The 16956-nt window shown below is 42.9% G+C and overlaps 1 protein-coding gene across 2 annotated transcripts in view; it reads right to left on the bottom strand.

The window, feature by feature from the left end:
• Positions 1 to 16015: 16015 nt before the first annotated feature.
• cdc6 (cell division cycle 6 homolog (S. cerevisiae)) overlaps positions 16016 to 16956 on the bottom strand; it is a 44951-nt gene continuing 44010 nt past the window's right edge. For both annotated transcript variants that reach the window (XM_062448815.1, XM_062448816.1), the window contains exon 12: positions 16016 to 16413. In XM_062448815.1, the coding sequence (XP_062304799.1) occupies positions 16324 to 16413 (90 nt within the window). In that variant the 3' untranslated portion in view covers positions 16016 to 16323. The remainder of the gene's footprint in view (positions 16414 to 16956) is intronic.

The following is a 16956-nucleotide window of genomic DNA, read 5'->3' on the forward strand; positions in this document are numbered from 1 at the left end:
AAGGACTGTATAATTCGTTGGTCTTCAAAGGGTTGTGGCCACCAGGGGGCATTGATTAGAATGCAACAAGATTTTCCTTTTATGAGTTTTATTGACTAACAGATGTACATATCGATGTGTGTGATTCTGAAACACATATAGGCATGAATCAGTAAAATCATAAATGCAGTGTTAAACTAAATGCTAAACAATGTTACACAATATGCAAAACAACATAAGGCTTGCAAAGCAATCTCCGCTTATATTCGGCGTTCTAAACAATAGAACACGGGTAATGCGAGACTCCGCCATTATACAATAGCTAGCAGCAACGTGCTACAACATTCTTGCCTCACAAGAAACACAGTAACATTATGATGTGGTACAACCAACAACAAACAGTATAACTTACTAGTAGTTGCACGCACACAATTTCCGTAATTTGGACAGTACAGCAACACTTGGATAAATATATCAACTGAGTAGGCTAATCCTTCGGTTCAAGCACTCTCCTCTAACTTTGCAGACCCCAAAACAGTCCTCAATGAGCCAAAGAGCGGAGTGCCGCTCCTGATTGGCTGATTCTTAGTCAGTTTTAGCTGCCTGAATAGGTCGTCCTTCGAAACAGCCGCCCCCACATTTGCAACACCAAATGTGCCACACTAAGAAGGGTTGACCGTATCAGTGTCTGGTATGGCAGGTAGAGCGACAAGGCGAGCGACAGGCCTCGTGTAGAACTTGTCCTGGACCTTGACGACTGCGGCCCTGACCCTCCCATCAGTCCCTGGAATAACCTCAGTGACATGACCTAAAGGTGCACTGAACGAAGAAATCTGGTCGGCATTTGGTAACAGAGAAGTCAGTATGCTTGTAGCGAAACAGCACACAGTGGGTTTTCGCAGCTCAACAGAATTCTCTGTTTCCTCTGTTGCTGACTGTGTGGGCCATACTTCAGGCGGCTGTAGTAGGAAGGCAGGGCCCTGTCTCCATCTGGTCTTACCAGCCAGTTCCAGTAGTGTTTTTCCCCACGTAATGTCGTCGGCTGGGTTGTTGTCAGAATCCACATATCTCCAAGCCCGGACATCAGTCAGCTCCTGGATTTCAGCTACCCGTGTTCCCACGAATACCTTGTACCGACAGGAGTTGGACTGAAGCCATGTTAGTACTGTTGTGGAGTCTGTCCAGAACACAACATTGTGGATGTCCAAAGTCAGCTCTCTTTTCAATAATACAGCTAGCTGTGCAGCTGTCAAGGCCGCACACAGTTCTAGTCGTGGTATCGATTGCTGCTTCTTTGGGGCCACTCGGGATCTAGCAGTCAGGAAAGACATTTCCACACGGCTGTGTGAATTCTCCGTCCGCAGATAGGCCACTGAGCCATATGCCTTCTCTGACGCATCACCAAAGATGTGTAGGTCTCTCTGAAGGTTTGAAGTGTCCATCTCTGGGCTCACATAGCAGCGAGGCAGTATAATCTGGTAGAGATGCTGCAATTCTTCCTCCCACGTCAGCCATGTCTGCAGCACGTCCTCAGGCAATGATGGGTCGTCCCAGTCTCGCTGTTTATCCCACAAATGCTGCACCAGGACTTTATCTTGCGTGGTGAAGGGAACTATGAATCCTAGGGGGGGTCATACAAGTGTGCCAGGACCCTGTATATGTTTGTCATGGTGGGTGTGGGTTGGTCCAGCATACGGTATTTATACCGTAAGGTGTCTGAATTGCAGAGCCAGCTGAGTCCCAGGGCGAGCTCCTGTGGGTCAGTGCCTGACTCGTTGAGCCACAACTCGCTGCTTTCAGATCTGGCTTCTTTAGGCAGGTGGCTGATTACCTTAGGGGTGTTACTGGCCCACTGGCGTAGCTCAAATCCGCCTGTAGCCAACAGTGAGGTCAGTTTGTCGACCAAGTGATGGGCTTCTTCCACCGAGGGGAGGCTCTGCAGACAGTTGTCTACATAAAATGAGCGTTATGTAGACACACAAACATCTTCCCCTGGCTGACTGTGGTAAAACACATGCTTCTGCAGCGCAAAAGTAGCACAGCAGGGGCTACATGTGGTGCCGAATGGAAGGACTTGCCAGGTGTAGATGCTGGGTGGTTCATCTGTCTTCAGGTCACACCACAGGAAGCGCAGCAAGGGCTTGTCCTCTGGGAGCAGCCTCACCTGGTGAAACATGCCCTTGATATCGCTGCTGACAGCGATGACATGCTGTCTGAAGCGCAGCAGTACTCCCGGTAGACTGGAACTTAAGGTGGGCCCAGGCAACAACAACTCGTTGAGGTTTCCTCCCTTATACCCGAAGGAACAGTTGAACACGATCCTGTTCTTTTCGTTATGGCTCACCATGTGATGTGGGATGAACCAGGACTCTGTCGCTTTACTCAGCTCAGACATCCAGGCATCCACAGGCAGTATGTTCTCCAGAGCGACCTTCAGCCTGGCGAACTCTCTCGGGTCCCCTTTGGTGAATGCAGGGATTCTGGGTTTGGGCCCATGGTACACCGTCTCATGACGGTGGGAGGGTTGCAGCTCTTCGGGCAGCGACTCACATCTTTGCGGGGTGTAGGGTACACAGTACTCAGGCGTCCGTTCCCCAAGCGCTGGATGATGTACTCCGGGTGCTGGATAATGTGGCTCAGGGCGACTGGGAATCTCCTGCTGACGTGAGGTCCTAACGTCTCTCAGTGCTGTTATGAGCTCTGCCATAAGGTCCTGTGATGGTGGCTGATAAATGTCATCTGCTACTGGGGGTGGTGGCAGTGGCCAGTCGTCATCATCCAGAGGCAGAGCGTGACCACCAACTTGCACAGGTGGCAGGATTGACGTGGTTCGGTACGCACCGCCATCCTGCTGTATGTGATGCAGCTGTTGAGGGGGGGCTGGGGTAGGGGAAGGAGAGGGCTGTCTGTCACCTATGCATGTCCCTTACCTGTTGCTGCAGCCTCTGATTATCTTCCCTTAGCTTGTGAAGAGCTTCAAAGACTTCAGGCGAGGTTTCTGGGACAGGCCTCCATTGGGCAGAGGCTGACGTACTCCGAAAGAGGGGTTCTATATACTCAGACTGGTATGGATAGGCAGCTTCAGCTCCCCGCATGGCACTCCCGTTCTCATGCAGCAGTGGGTGTGTGAGAGGCGCCATCTTAGCGTGTCTCTCCGGAAATCTCCCTATGCTGTCATAGAGCTGCTGTTGCTCTGACAGGTTAGCCGCTTGATGAGTCAAACGAGAGGGCTGCTGCACTGCTGGGAGAGGGACGTGATAGTCTTCCATCCAGGCTGGTCGCCGGATCTCTCGGCAGGGTCAGGCATCTCCTGGGTGTGTGTACTGATCCGAGAACATCTCTTCACACTCCCACAACGGCAACGCTGAATCCGGCTCGAAGGACCAAATGTTTTGGTGGTTTTAAAAGTTTTGTATAATTCGTTGGTCTTCAAAGGGTTGTGGCCACCAGGGGGCATCGATTAGAATGTAACAAGATGTTCCTTTTGAGTTTTATTGACTAACAGATGTACATATCGATGTGTGTGATTCTGAAACACATATAGGCATGAATCAGTAAAATCATAAACTTAAATGCTGTGTTAAACTAAATGCTAAACAATGTTACACAATATGCAAAAAAACATAAGGCTTGCAAAGCAATCTCCGCTTATATTCAGCGTTCTAAACAATAGAACACACGTTGTAATGCGAGACTCCGCCATTATACAATAGCTAGCAACAACGTGCTACAACATTCTTGCCTCACAAGAAACACAGTAACATTATGATGTGGTACAACCAACAGTATAACTTACTAGTAGTTGCACGCACACAATTTCCGTCAGTTGGACAGTACAGCAACACTTGGATAAATATATCATCTGAGTAGGCTAATCCTTCGGTTCCAGCAATCTCCTCTAACTTTGCCGACACCAAAACCCAAAACAGTCCTCAACGAGCCACAGAGCGGAGTGCCGCTCCTGATTAGCTGATTCTTAATTAGTCAGTTTTAGCTGCCTGAATAGGTGGTCCTTCGAAACAGGTGCATATTCCCGTAACAGATGTTTTTTTTAATGCTGTAATGTTCTCTTTTGCCTGTTTAAAATAAAAATAAAATTACAAATTGCGTGGGTATTTGTTTGCCCCTTATTTGTCTGACAGCCTAAGTATGAATCACAGACCAGGGCCAGATGAGCCCTTGATGTGAGTCGCGGATCTGGGCCAGATCCGCACCACACGTCATGGCATTAATAACTGTACTGGGCCAGATTTGTCTCTGATCCGTAATTCCAACCTGTTCCGGTATTGGGCCGTTGGAAAGGATGAGCCCGGTCCAGGTCCGTTTAGCGGACCTGCGCCAAATGCTAATGAAGACCTGGTCCAAACACATTTTGCTGTCTGGGTTTTCATCCCTGATGAGTTTGCACCCCTGTAGACAACATTCCCAATCAGGGTGAACACTCAAATTATCTAAAGACCATAGCATTACACATTTCAAAACAGAACGAACACAATAGAACTCCAAAAAATGCTTATTTAACTAAACTAATCCCCTTAATTTAGTAGCTTTTCAGCTTGCCGCAGGGCATACTTAGTACCAAGAGCAATGCATGAATAGAGCTCCGGGAGTTGACGTCACGCAATCCCAGCATGCACCGGTCATCGCCATTTTGGCAGGAAAGTGTAGAGCCAAGTGGAGCGCCAGAGTGTACATACATATATACTTACATACATATTATACATAGTTTAATTTGCTGCCTATTTAAATAAACGTTGATTCAACCTGGTGGATAGCTGCTGTGCGCCGGGATACCTGAACCATCGGGGAAAAGATAAAGGGAGAGCATTTTATAGGATTCCTAAAATCCAGAGAAGAACCCTATAATTCCTGACAACCACCCATGGCTTCAACTGAGGATCATTCAATCTCTTGGAATGACTTATCTGTAATAAATATATAATGGCATTTTTTGTGATGAAAAGTGCACTGATATAATGTACGTTAGCCAACGTTAGTAGCTAACCGTTGACGAACGTTGCTAACGCTAGCTAGTGAAGGATTAATTATTTATGTCTATTCCAATATGTACACAACTCTGTGTACACAAGTCTGTATTCTAGAGACAGTGGTCTGCAGTCGCAGAGGTCCGATAATATCAGCTTTAACCCTTGTGTTATCTTCGGGTCATTCTGACCCATCAGTCATTGTGACCCACCGTCGTATTGCGACAGATTTACCGCATACAAAGACAAAGTGAAGCATTTTCTTTTAACAGCTAGGCTGTCTCAGACCCCCCACATTGCAAAGGTTAAAAGAAAATTATTTTAATTTGTTTTTGTATTGGGTAAAATTGGGTAAACACAACGATGGTTCGTTATGAACCTTTGGGTCATGTGACCCGAAGGCAGCACGAGGGTTAATGCAGCAGTTGGAAGTCAACAAGTACAGAACTCTGGGGTTGTCTACTTTTCCCTACCCGCAACAGAGTTTGGGTTGGTTCACGAAGTCCTGGCTATCTTTCCCTCCTCAGCATATATTATACAGTGCAATTAAAACTGTTAGAAAGGCCAGAGACGTTAGCAAATTGCGCATGCGCAGAGATCTGTTCCTCAGCACATCTCGTGATTTGGTCAGTTCGCGGCAAAACACCACAAGAGACTGCACGGTGTTAGTTTCATTATGCCTATTCAGTTTACCAGTAAAAGTAATTACTGTTTCACATTCCTGTCAGACATGTTTGTGCGTCACTGACGAACTGTAAGTCTGTTTCTTTCTATTATATAGTGTACGCGAGAATTCCGTACTTTAATGACGTTTGGTTTAGTTAGCAGCTAGTATGTTAGTGTTGTTAGTATGTGGAGATGATAGCTGTATGTCTGGCTAGTCTAAACGTAGTTTAGTTGAACTGTTATTAATGTTAGGGAGTATGTTAGACCTGTGTGATATGTGTAAGCTTTCTTGTATTATTATTTGTAGCGTGAGTGAGTATTCTATTCCTACCGCGAGGATGCACGTTAATGGCATTTCAGTTATATTTCTAGATTACTAAAACGGACGTAAATGACCAGTAGATGGCAGTATAACTACATAATAATCACCACTGTTTTACTGTAGTTACCTATTTGCTGTGTGTCTGAGATATATATATATTAAGCCTTTATGTTAATGTTGTTTATGCATGCTGATGTATAATTTGTACTTAATTCCCTTTTTGATAGACCACAAACAGAAACAGAAATACAAAGATAAAGATCCTTGAGTTACACTGAATATGCCTGAGTCCTGTGTATTGCTGTGCTGCCTACATTAGCCACCCATATCCCCAATCCCATAAGACTGCATTCCGACTCCAGAGGTGTTCTTACAGACACACCAGGGCGGCATCACCATACCGGAACCATCAACCTATACAGTCCTTTATTCAGTTAGTCAGTTTTACAAAAACACAAAGATGAAAAGAGGGTTGAGCTTGTTCTCTCGTACATCAGGGAGTTGTTCTTGCCTACGCGTCCCACCTGCTCGGGTGCCATCTCCACCCGGTTTCAAGGTTGTTTCTGAAAATGAAGAGATACAGCCTTTTCCCCACACTCTGTGGTCGAAACTCAATGTTTAAGCCTGAGCACACTTCTCAGTTCATAAGACAGAACTTTAATAAGCACAATGCATAACTTTACTAAGCACAATATATTCTTTACTAGCTATACAAGTTATAAAACTGATTGCATTAACGTTAGCTACACATAGCAATTTGTAGCCAGTAGACTTCAAAGCTGAATATTCATCACTAATCCAGCTGATTGCATCCATTTATATCCCTCCAGACTTTTGTAGGCTTTCAAAGACTCTCCAGAGTAGGACGAATGAAAGTTGATAGAGTTGTAAATATCTTGATACAGAAGGTTAGGGAAGCCTTCCGTTTCACTCGTAAAGGTCGTAGCTCCAGGAGCATTATGGATCACTAATGTTTAATCGATCAAGTTTTGCTTTATAGCTGCCTATGTCATTTGAATTAAAGTGCGCAGTGAACTCGACCAGGGCTGCGTTTCCCGATAACGATGGATCGTAGCTGTTATGAGGGTTCTCTACGATCAAAATAACGATCCATCGTTATTCCTTACGTGCGTTTTCCGAACATGCTCGTAAGGAGAATCATTGTACGTGTCTCTTAAGTTGCACTTAACAAGACGCTGTCCATTGTACTGAAATGTGATTCTTCTGACGCAACTTTAAGACTTTAAAATTAAAACGTCAACCAAAATAATTGACGAATTAAGGTACACAAAAAATATTTTCTGTCGCTACAGAAAACTTAACATTTATTATAAACTACTTATTTTAGTACTTTTCAATGTAGGCTACATTGTATGATGCAAAGACAAGGTGAACGTGCAAACATCTGAGTTTTACACCGGTGTCAGGACCCTGCAATCAGCGACACAGGATGCTAAATACCAAGAGGTCTTGGAAATTAAGTGGGCTCGTCCCCAAATTGAGGTGAGGAAGCTCTTGTTTGAAGAGATGAAGTTCACAAGGCCCTCCATTTCTGTGCCTATTCTTCTGCCCAATCAACAAGGTAGTGTCAATTTAGGTTACCTTATTGCCTAAGCATACAATGTTTATTTAAATTAAGAAAAGGCTGAATTGTGTATTGTATCATATATTCAGTGTTGCCTGTCCAATCCTTACATTTTTACATCCTTACAGTTTACCTTATAGAGATGTGAGGAGCAGGAGCAGGTCGAACAAACTCCCATAAAACAACAATTTCTCAAATTACTCTTCTTGGTACTCCACTTCCCATAGGCAAATATATATATATATATATATATATATATATATATGAGTCCTATATTTACTACTTGATTGAACTACAAGGTTAAAAACCATGCATATAAATGGTATCACACATGGCATGTCCCAGCTAGCAGCCTAAATAATTCAATGTACAAATACAAGCATCTCAATTCAACACATTTACTGTCTTATTTTCTATTGTTGACTATATCTACAATCTTGCATAGGCCAACAGCTTTCCAAGACCATGTTTGCAATCTCATGATTCTCACATATTGGCCACAAATGACATTGTGACAAATGACAAACACATAAGTAATGAATACCCCATGTCTTCAACATGGAATCATTGTTTCTGACATGAATAATCAACTCTACTTTAATTGATGGTTGATCAATTATACTCATTATGAGTGTAAGATATGTCAGATGACATCATGATATCATGATGCTCCTGAACCTCATACAAGCAGACCTGCAGAGGCTAACAAGGAGGTCCTTTGCACTGACCCCTGCAACCCTACTGGCAGTGTTAAAGTTCTAGGCCACTGGAAGTTTTCTGGAGCTTCTTGGAGATGGACATGGGCTCTCCAAGGCCTCAGTGTCAAGATCTGTGCAGGCTGTCACAACTGCATTACTTTGCCACATCCCAGACCACATCCAATTCCCCACAACCAGAGGGGACAAGTCAGCAGTGCAGGACTTCGGCTATCTTCAATGGCTTTTATGATTTTTGTAGTGTTTGGAGTTTTCACTCCCTCCCAGCCCCTTCACCCTGTGTGACTTCCCAGTCAATCCTGTGGAATCCTTCCATTTCCTGGGCGCTTTTTGTAAATCTCTCTTAGAGGCGCTTTGGATAAAAGCGTCTGCTAAATGAATACATTTAAATGTAACATCAGCTCCCTCACCAAGAAGACACAACAGGATGTACTTCCTGTGTCAACTGAAGAAGTTGATCTGTCAAAGACAATGAGGGTGCAGTATTGGGTACTGACAATGATGGGTACCATATTTGAGTGCATCCTCACCTCCTTCATCACCATCTGGTACCCTGCCTTGGACACACTGTTCCAGCCACTCCCCTCCGGCAGGAGGCTGCGGTCTACCTGGACAAGAACCTCTCGCCCAAGGAACAGTTTCTTCCAACTCTCACTGACTCATGTCTAAATGGAATTAGGCATAAAATAATACCACATTAGGCCAAATGAAGTACGGGAGAATTGGACTGCACCTCCCTCTTCCCAGGTAGGCTATTGTTTCCGCATATACACTCTATTCCTCCTGTCTGCATGCTCACATGTTTTGTTGCTTTCCCACCCTCTGCTTCTCTCAGGCACGCCAGGGGGATCTGCTCGTGCTTCTGCTCAGTCGTGACCCTCAAGGACTCTTCCACCACACCTCCAGCCCGGTAACTATCCCATCCTTACCCACTTCATTCAGTCTTGATCATGTTCTAGAGAATGACACTCTTGTCTTCACAGGACGCTAGGCTCGGCCTCACTACCAGCCTCCCCAACGTCAGGCTCGGCTTTGCCACCAGCCTCTTCATCCACCGGGCTTGGCGTGCTACCAGCCCTATAACTCTAATAAACATCTTCAATGTTCAATTGTTGTGTTATTGCACTCGTAAACACGTTACGTTAATGCATTTCTAGTTACTATTGCACATTACAACAGCCATATTTCAATGTTATAGTATTTTGAATAAGACTGACATTTGTTTGTTAAATCTACCTTCGTTTATTTCATGCGCCAAACCCACCAAATCAAATTATTTTGTGTAACCTAAATTTACTTGAGAATAAACTGGATTCTGATATTGTTTCGGCACTTAAACTTGTATGGTTCTAACAAATATCCCAGTTCCAACGCAACTGGTGGAAAAAGAGAACCAAAATAATCGTATTTTCCATCGGAAGTAACTTTCAGCATTAAGGCCGAAATATGCTTCTGCGTCTACGTTTACGGATGGGCGGGCGCACGGATACGCACGGATACGGACGGATAGACTTTGTTTATGGTTCTCCGTAGGCTGTGGGTGCTGAAAACAATTCACCGCCAGAAGAGTAGGTGGCGCAACGTTTTTTTGTAAGTCGTCGTCGAGTGTTTATTTACCTAGGTTATCGAGAAGTCGGAGCAAATTTACAAATTAGCTGTTTCATCAATAAAATACGCACATTTTCAGCAACTACACTGCCCATTTCTCGTCACATTTTAATTCAGATGCTGATTTACATGTACTGTTTAGCTGAAATATGAATTCTAAAAACTTACAGCAATGGCGGTCAAAGGATTCTGTTCGTCCTGTTTATCAGGGCAACCCCGCCCCTGACGCAAGCGGTTCTTAATACTGACCAATCACAGCCAAGGGGGTCTCCGTCGCTCTCCGAAATTACGACGGATAGTTGGAAAATTCAGGAGGTGCACGTCGAGCTCTCCGGGGCTCTCCGAGGGCTGACGGAGAGCTCGTAGAGGGCGTTCCACGGAGACAAGGGCGTTCCCATGTGTCCGTTGTTCGAAAAACGCAGAAGCATATATCGGCCTTTAGTCTAATGTAGTTTTCATGGTCTGCCTACGTGTGTCTCCACTGAGTCTCTGCGCTACAATGCACTTAGCGATCTACGACTGCTCTGGAGCTCTCGTTAATCTGCGAGGATTTTCAAGTGCCTCTTTAGCTACGATGGTTTCGGGAAATGGCCCATACAACTAAGATCCATCGTACGATGGACTCTACGATCAATTTAGGCTTACGACGCTTTCGGGAAACGCACCCCAGGTTGAAATCCGTGCTGGCGCCACTACTTTCCTGCCAAAATGGCGACGTAAACAGTAAAGTCACGTGACGTCCGGAGCTCTATAGGCGATCTTACAGCATTGTGTAACACACTTCGGTTGTGAGTATGTTCAGAAATAAAGCCAAGTCCCTCATTTCATTTAGTTGCAGAATCCATTGTTATGCCTACAAATTTATTTTAGATATAGTATAAGTTTAGCTATCTTGCAAATCCTGAGGATAGCCGACTGTAGCAGACCTTTCTATGTGACAACGGACAAGGGTGTTTTGTCCCTCGGGAGTTGCCGTAGGCTTGATGCCGAAAGCATTGCGTGATATCAGTGAGGGATGTTCGAATGGCGATGTCAAGAAGAGCAGTGGTAGAATACAAGTTATGAAAAGAGACCGCGTCCATGTCTTATTGTCCACACTATCATATATAATTATATCTAAAACTAATTTACAAAGAGCCCGGTTAGACTACCAAAGTTGAATTAGTGATGTTGTTAGCGATGCTAGCGTTATTTTGCTAGTTAGCCTATAACATTTCACTGGGTCTTGCAGCTGTTTGATTAACTGAAATTATTATGAAATGTTATGTTTTACTAGCCATTTGCCTACTTTAGCAAGTCACTGTATTTCCAAGCCCTGATAGTGTAACTGAGACGACACAGTATCCTAAATAATTCCTCTTTCAAGTAATAAGCTAAGCCCCCATTCAAATGTTGAGCATTAAATTGGCTGCACGGTCTGTAGAGATCTTGAGACAAAGGCACGTTTGTGTTCTAAAACCGGATTATAAACCGCTTCGAAATATAAACCGCACAAGCACAAGACAACTGTAAAATCGGAGTACAAGCCGCGGCTTATTTTCCAAAAATTACGGTAGCCTACTGACTGTCTCAGTTTGTCTGTTATTGGAGTCGAAGTTCTAACATTAACTTACACAGCTAGGCTAATCAACATTCATAAAAAAATTTCAGGAAACCTAAACCCAATGCAAACCTTAAAACTTGCTTCAAATATTATGCCTTTTTCAATCGCGAAAAGAGCTTGTGGAGCTGTGGAAATATTCTCTATTCTGCTGTATGTTCTTATTCTTCTGTATCTCAACAAACATCTCTCTTCGATTTGAATAATGCACCGCAACGCAGCAAAATAAATGCTTCTTTCAACAAGAGGTCAAATGAGATGTCAATCAGCATCAAATTTCCAGTAGCAAATTAAATTTTGGGGTGGCACCCGGGGTGGCCAATCAGATGTCAGGGGTGTCCAGTGCCACCCCAGACACCCCTCTGGTTCCGTTACTGCCCAGATCCCCACCCCTCGCTCCTCGGTTTGAGGCAAAGAATGTTGGTGGCAGAGCCGTCGCAACTGGGTGCGAGGACCTGTGCGAACTTAACATGCGAGGCCCTGCTTCAGGCCCATAGAGATTACCCCCGCAGCCCCCGCACCGCGGGGGGGCCTCGCAGGGACGGGGGGCCTCGCGTGGCAAAGTTTTTTATTTATATTTTTAATCCAATTTGATTTACATGCGATGCACACTATGGTCTTATTGTCTTGTCTGTGTTTCCAGAGTTGATATAAAAATAAAGAAAAGTATATTTAATTGTGCTTTCTTTGTTAGCAAGGTAAGTGACGTGACGAAATAGGTCAGATGGTCACACAGACCGGCGAGCCCGCAGCAAATAGGTAGCTAACTGTAGCGTAGCTCGGATCCTGCTACGCGGACTGGTGTTATTGTTGGGCCGTCAAGGTCATTTTCCAAGCTAAAACTGATCAAAACATCTCAGAAGCTCCATGTCACAAGAGACGCTGTCAGGTCTGGCCATCCTTAGCATAGAGAATAAACGTGCGCAGTTTACTTGTAAAGAGCATGGTTAAAGACTTTGCACACAGATTTGCTAAAAGACGCGCACATGTGTATTCACCTGCAAACCTGTAGAAAGTAGCCTACCGGTGTATCGACTATATGTAGGCATATTTGTTATGTTGTTGTAACATATGTTCTATTTGAGCTGTTTGATAGGCCCTAGCCTTTGTGTTGTTTTTCTGTTGGAATACACGTGTTCTCTGTTTGAGCTGTTTTTTCTGATTGAATACATTTCCCTCAAAAGAAAAGCTTGAGTTTCGATATCTTGCATTTATTATACGGCTCTTCAGAATGTTCCAAAAAGTTCAGTTGATCGCGTCGGGGTCCTGTTCGTCTTGTCGGGATTAATCTTTGGATAATAACCGCCGGACAATACATTATCCCTTACATATGGGGGGGGGCTCTCAGGGTTATTCTGCGGGGGGGCCTCAAGTATTTCCGTTACGGTACTGCCCTGCTTACATTTAGTCATTTATCAGACGCTCTTATCCAGAGCGACTTACAGTAAGTACAGGGACATTCCCCCGAGGCAAGTAGGGTGAAGTGCCTTGCCCAAGGACACAACGTCATTTGACACGGCCAGGAATCGAACCAGCAACCTTCTGATTACTAGCCGATTCTCTAACCGCTCAGCCACCTGACTGCTTATTGACATACACCGTGATGCACGCGCAAGAATCACTTTCAACCCGCACGGGGACTGTCCATAATTCCGACAGCTATATAGGACGATAACGAAACAAACTATTCATTGAAAATCAAAGTAAAAAGATTATATGCATCTTTTTGAGAATATGCAACAGCAAAACTATTCAACATGTTGGCACAGCTGTGACTGAAGTCACTTTCTCTCTCGCTAACTTTCAGGCTCTCACGAGTGCTTATCCAATCACAGGACGCGTACATGTCAAGTTCAGCGTAACGCCTGGGACACACTGCCTGCGATCTGCTGCGACGCGCCTGGAAGCGCCGCCTTTTTTCTTTTGGCGCCCATGTTATCAAATGGGACCGACCACACTGGCCGCGAAGCGATCGTTTCAGCAGCTGGTCGAATTTTTCCGCAAGACGCTGGCAAGATGGGCTGCAGGATGATAAGACACCATATTAGTTGATATATTTGAATAAAAAAAGATTTTACTACATTTATTGTAGACTACGGTGAACATTTGTAAAGTTGTAGACTTGATAATGATTTTTTTATATTACTTTGGAGGCCTACGTACCAATATTCACCCTATATTAAACCTAACTACACAATGTTGGTAACGAACGGCCTTTCCATGTGGTTACCCTGATGAAAACAAAGAGGGAGCCTTCTTTGTTGATTCTGAAAGCCTCATGCAGATTTCGTAGAACCTGACGACACAAGCTAGCTGAAATATGATTGGATAAAAACTCTACTCACTTATTTATGTCAGTGTATTTATTGAATGACATTAAAATGGGGGGAAGTTATGAAGAAAAAATATATAACCGCAACATTTTTTAATAATTGTATTTATGTAGGCTACTCACTTTTTTTCTCGTAAATAGGCCTGTGTAGGCCAGCACGAGAAGGCCTTGCTGTCCCTGACGGCCCACAACTGCCATTAAGTGAATAGTGAAAGTCACTTTCCTTGCCTTCTTGCCCGCAAACTCAGCAATTAAGTCTTTATAGTCCAGCTTCGATGTAACGTCCTTTTCAATTGATAGCAGGGCGAGCCCACAGTCTGTCCTGCGACATGGAGGTGCGCAAAAAAAAAAAAGTTTTTGATCAGCTTTGCTCACCTGATGCCACAGTTAAAGGTAAAGTCAATAGGATCCTGAGTGCAATCTCACAGTTAAGGAAAGTTCCTTCAATCTGTCTGAGGAAGTGAAGTGTTTGAAGTGTAGCTGTTCTTTTTGGAACTATTTCTCAGAGTATCCACAACATGTGAAAGAGGTCCAGCGCGTTAGTCCTGAGAGTCGGGCGTGCTCAGACCATCATTCAGTCTTTCGCACCGTCTCTGCAAGTCAGTCTCATCCATTTCACACAGTTTGGTCAAATCAAAAAGAAATCCAAAAGTTACCAAACTCCTGCATTTGTTTGAAACGGGATTGAAGAGCTGTAAGGGCCTGGTCCACTATAACGATAAAATAATCCGATATATGCTTGCTCTGAGTCTGGCGTATATTCATTTCGATTTTCATCCAGTTTGCGTTTCACTCGCCGCGTTGCTTTGATGACAGGTTCAGTGTCCAAATCGTAAGCAATCTGTTGCGGTGGCTAATGCGGACATAAATCCACTGTCTCTGTATTTTTGCATGAATTCAATTAGTCGATTTAGCTGCAACAAGGCCACATCCAGCTGCATGTCACTCGACTGAAGTGTCTTAATGACAGTGTTAACAGCAAACAAAATATCATACCATATGACCATAGACAATATGAATTCAAAGCTTTGCATTTAATTTGCAAGCGATTTGGCTTCACTTGCAGTTTTTGTGTCGTAGTCATCAGCCACTTCAAGCACAGCATCCCTGATGTCACTTGTTTGATAGCGTAAAATACAGAAATAAATGACATAGAAAATCAAAGACTACAGTACATTAATTGTAAAATAATTTCTATGTATGCTAAATATTGATTGATACATACATTTCTGTTTTGATTCATTTCTGTGTTCATACAAGATGGTTTCAACGCTTTTTTATTGGAGATTTTGTGAAGCGTGTTAATAATGAACGCAAATCGGAGAAAATAACTTTACAGTTAGGTTTGAATCTTCAAGCTCCATATTGTCTGAAACATCAGCATTAAAAAGAACATTCATGACAGAAATATTACCGAGCCGGTGGAATACAAGAAATAAGGAAGCAGAGATTTGAAGCCAGAAATATTTGGTATAAGAACTAAAATAGAACAGGTGTGAAAGAGATTCTTCCTCTTCTTGGCAAAAAGAGCAAAGTGTGGAGACGTTTTGGTTAAATTCACTTAAATATTTATTACAAGGGTAGTAACAATGAATAATTTTAACGTGAACTTCGTTGATTTTATTATTAAATATGAATTTGTTTGGTACTGTCCATACATTTCGAAAGTTAATATTTGGGTAAAATGATAACCATCTTCCAAGAGCTTTAATATTTGAGTAGTAGCAATTCTCAAATATGTACTTGTGCATTTTACATACAAAATACTAACCCCTTTTATAAACAGTTGAGGAACGTTAAAGTTTGCATTGCAGTATATTGACTAAGTTTTCACCAGAAACAATAAGTTAGAAGAGATATTATTTGTAAGTTTGATGTAGTCTTTTGCTGTATGTATTCCATATATTTCAACAAATTCATTATAGGAATACAGGTGTCCACTATTATTAAGTCAATCTGGAATAAAAATAATGCCCTCATAAAACCAATCAGGGAAGAAAACGGATTTGCGAGCTGATAAAATATATTAATTATTCCAAATGATGAGAAAAATGATGTTTAAAGAACAGTTTCCATAATTCAAGAGCTTGCTTATGACATTCTTAGAGCTAAAGTGGAAGTCTTATACATTTTAAATTGCAGGAAAGTACCACATCTTCTAAAGATTAGATTTGGTGATTGATTCAACATAAAGTGTAAAGAAGGATAAACGAAGCAAGAAAGTAATTCAGTATTCAAACTTTTATTTCATGAAATCAATGAAAAAAAAAGGTAGCTCAAGGTATTAGCTTATCTTGGGTATTATCAACAGATTCGCCGCAATTAATAATGGCAAGATAACAGCCTCATACCAAGAGGTTTTAAAAAAGCAAATACATCAATGGTCATTTGAATTAAAACAAAGTATGGAATAAAAAGCTTGTGTTGGATTGTTGTGGTGTTGTATAGTTGCCCAACCAACCCAGTGTAAAACAAAACCATAAAAACTAGTTAATATCTAGTTATGTCCGCAGACGACACAGGGGCGAGGTCAAGGGAGGCCAGCTGCCAACATGCTGCCAAGTAGGGCACGATCTTTCAGAGCATTCTCCACATCGCGCTCTTCAATCTTCAAAGAGATCTGCAAATTAGGAGCAACGGGTTTACACACGTACCACACACTTGAGGGAAGTAAACTCTATATTGCTGGATGTTATGGTTGCCCAAAGTATTGGTTGCAGTATGGTCCTTAACACTCCAACCAATAAATAAAATGGACTGACCATTCACAGAATCTCAAAGAAAGCCTAGGTTAAAGCATAGACAATATCATGAGATGCTCATCTTGGGGAAGGTACCCTTGGTCTATGCTTTTCACTTGATTAAATAGCAAACAACTCTTAACTCTAAAGACTGAAGTTGCTGCTGTTGGCATCTAACCTTCTAAAAATGTTCTTTGTTGTGTCTGTAAATTAGACTCTTTGATAAGAAATGCAAGTTCATTAAATTGTCACTCTAAATTTTTTAACAATATTTAGCTCGAAAGGTAAGAAGTTAAAGCTTAACGTGAAATCAGTTAATCAGCTGAAAACGTGATACGATAATTTTTATCAATATTTGAAGTGGCATTTTATCAGAATGTTAGCTAAAAACCGGTCGGGATTGGACACTATTTCACTGACGC

Source organism: Osmerus eperlanus, chromosome 22, assembly GCF_963692335.1.
Source record: "Osmerus eperlanus chromosome 22, fOsmEpe2.1, whole genome shotgun sequence".
Classification (NCBI taxonomy): domain Eukaryota; kingdom Metazoa; phylum Chordata; class Actinopteri; order Osmeriformes; family Osmeridae; genus Osmerus; species Osmerus eperlanus.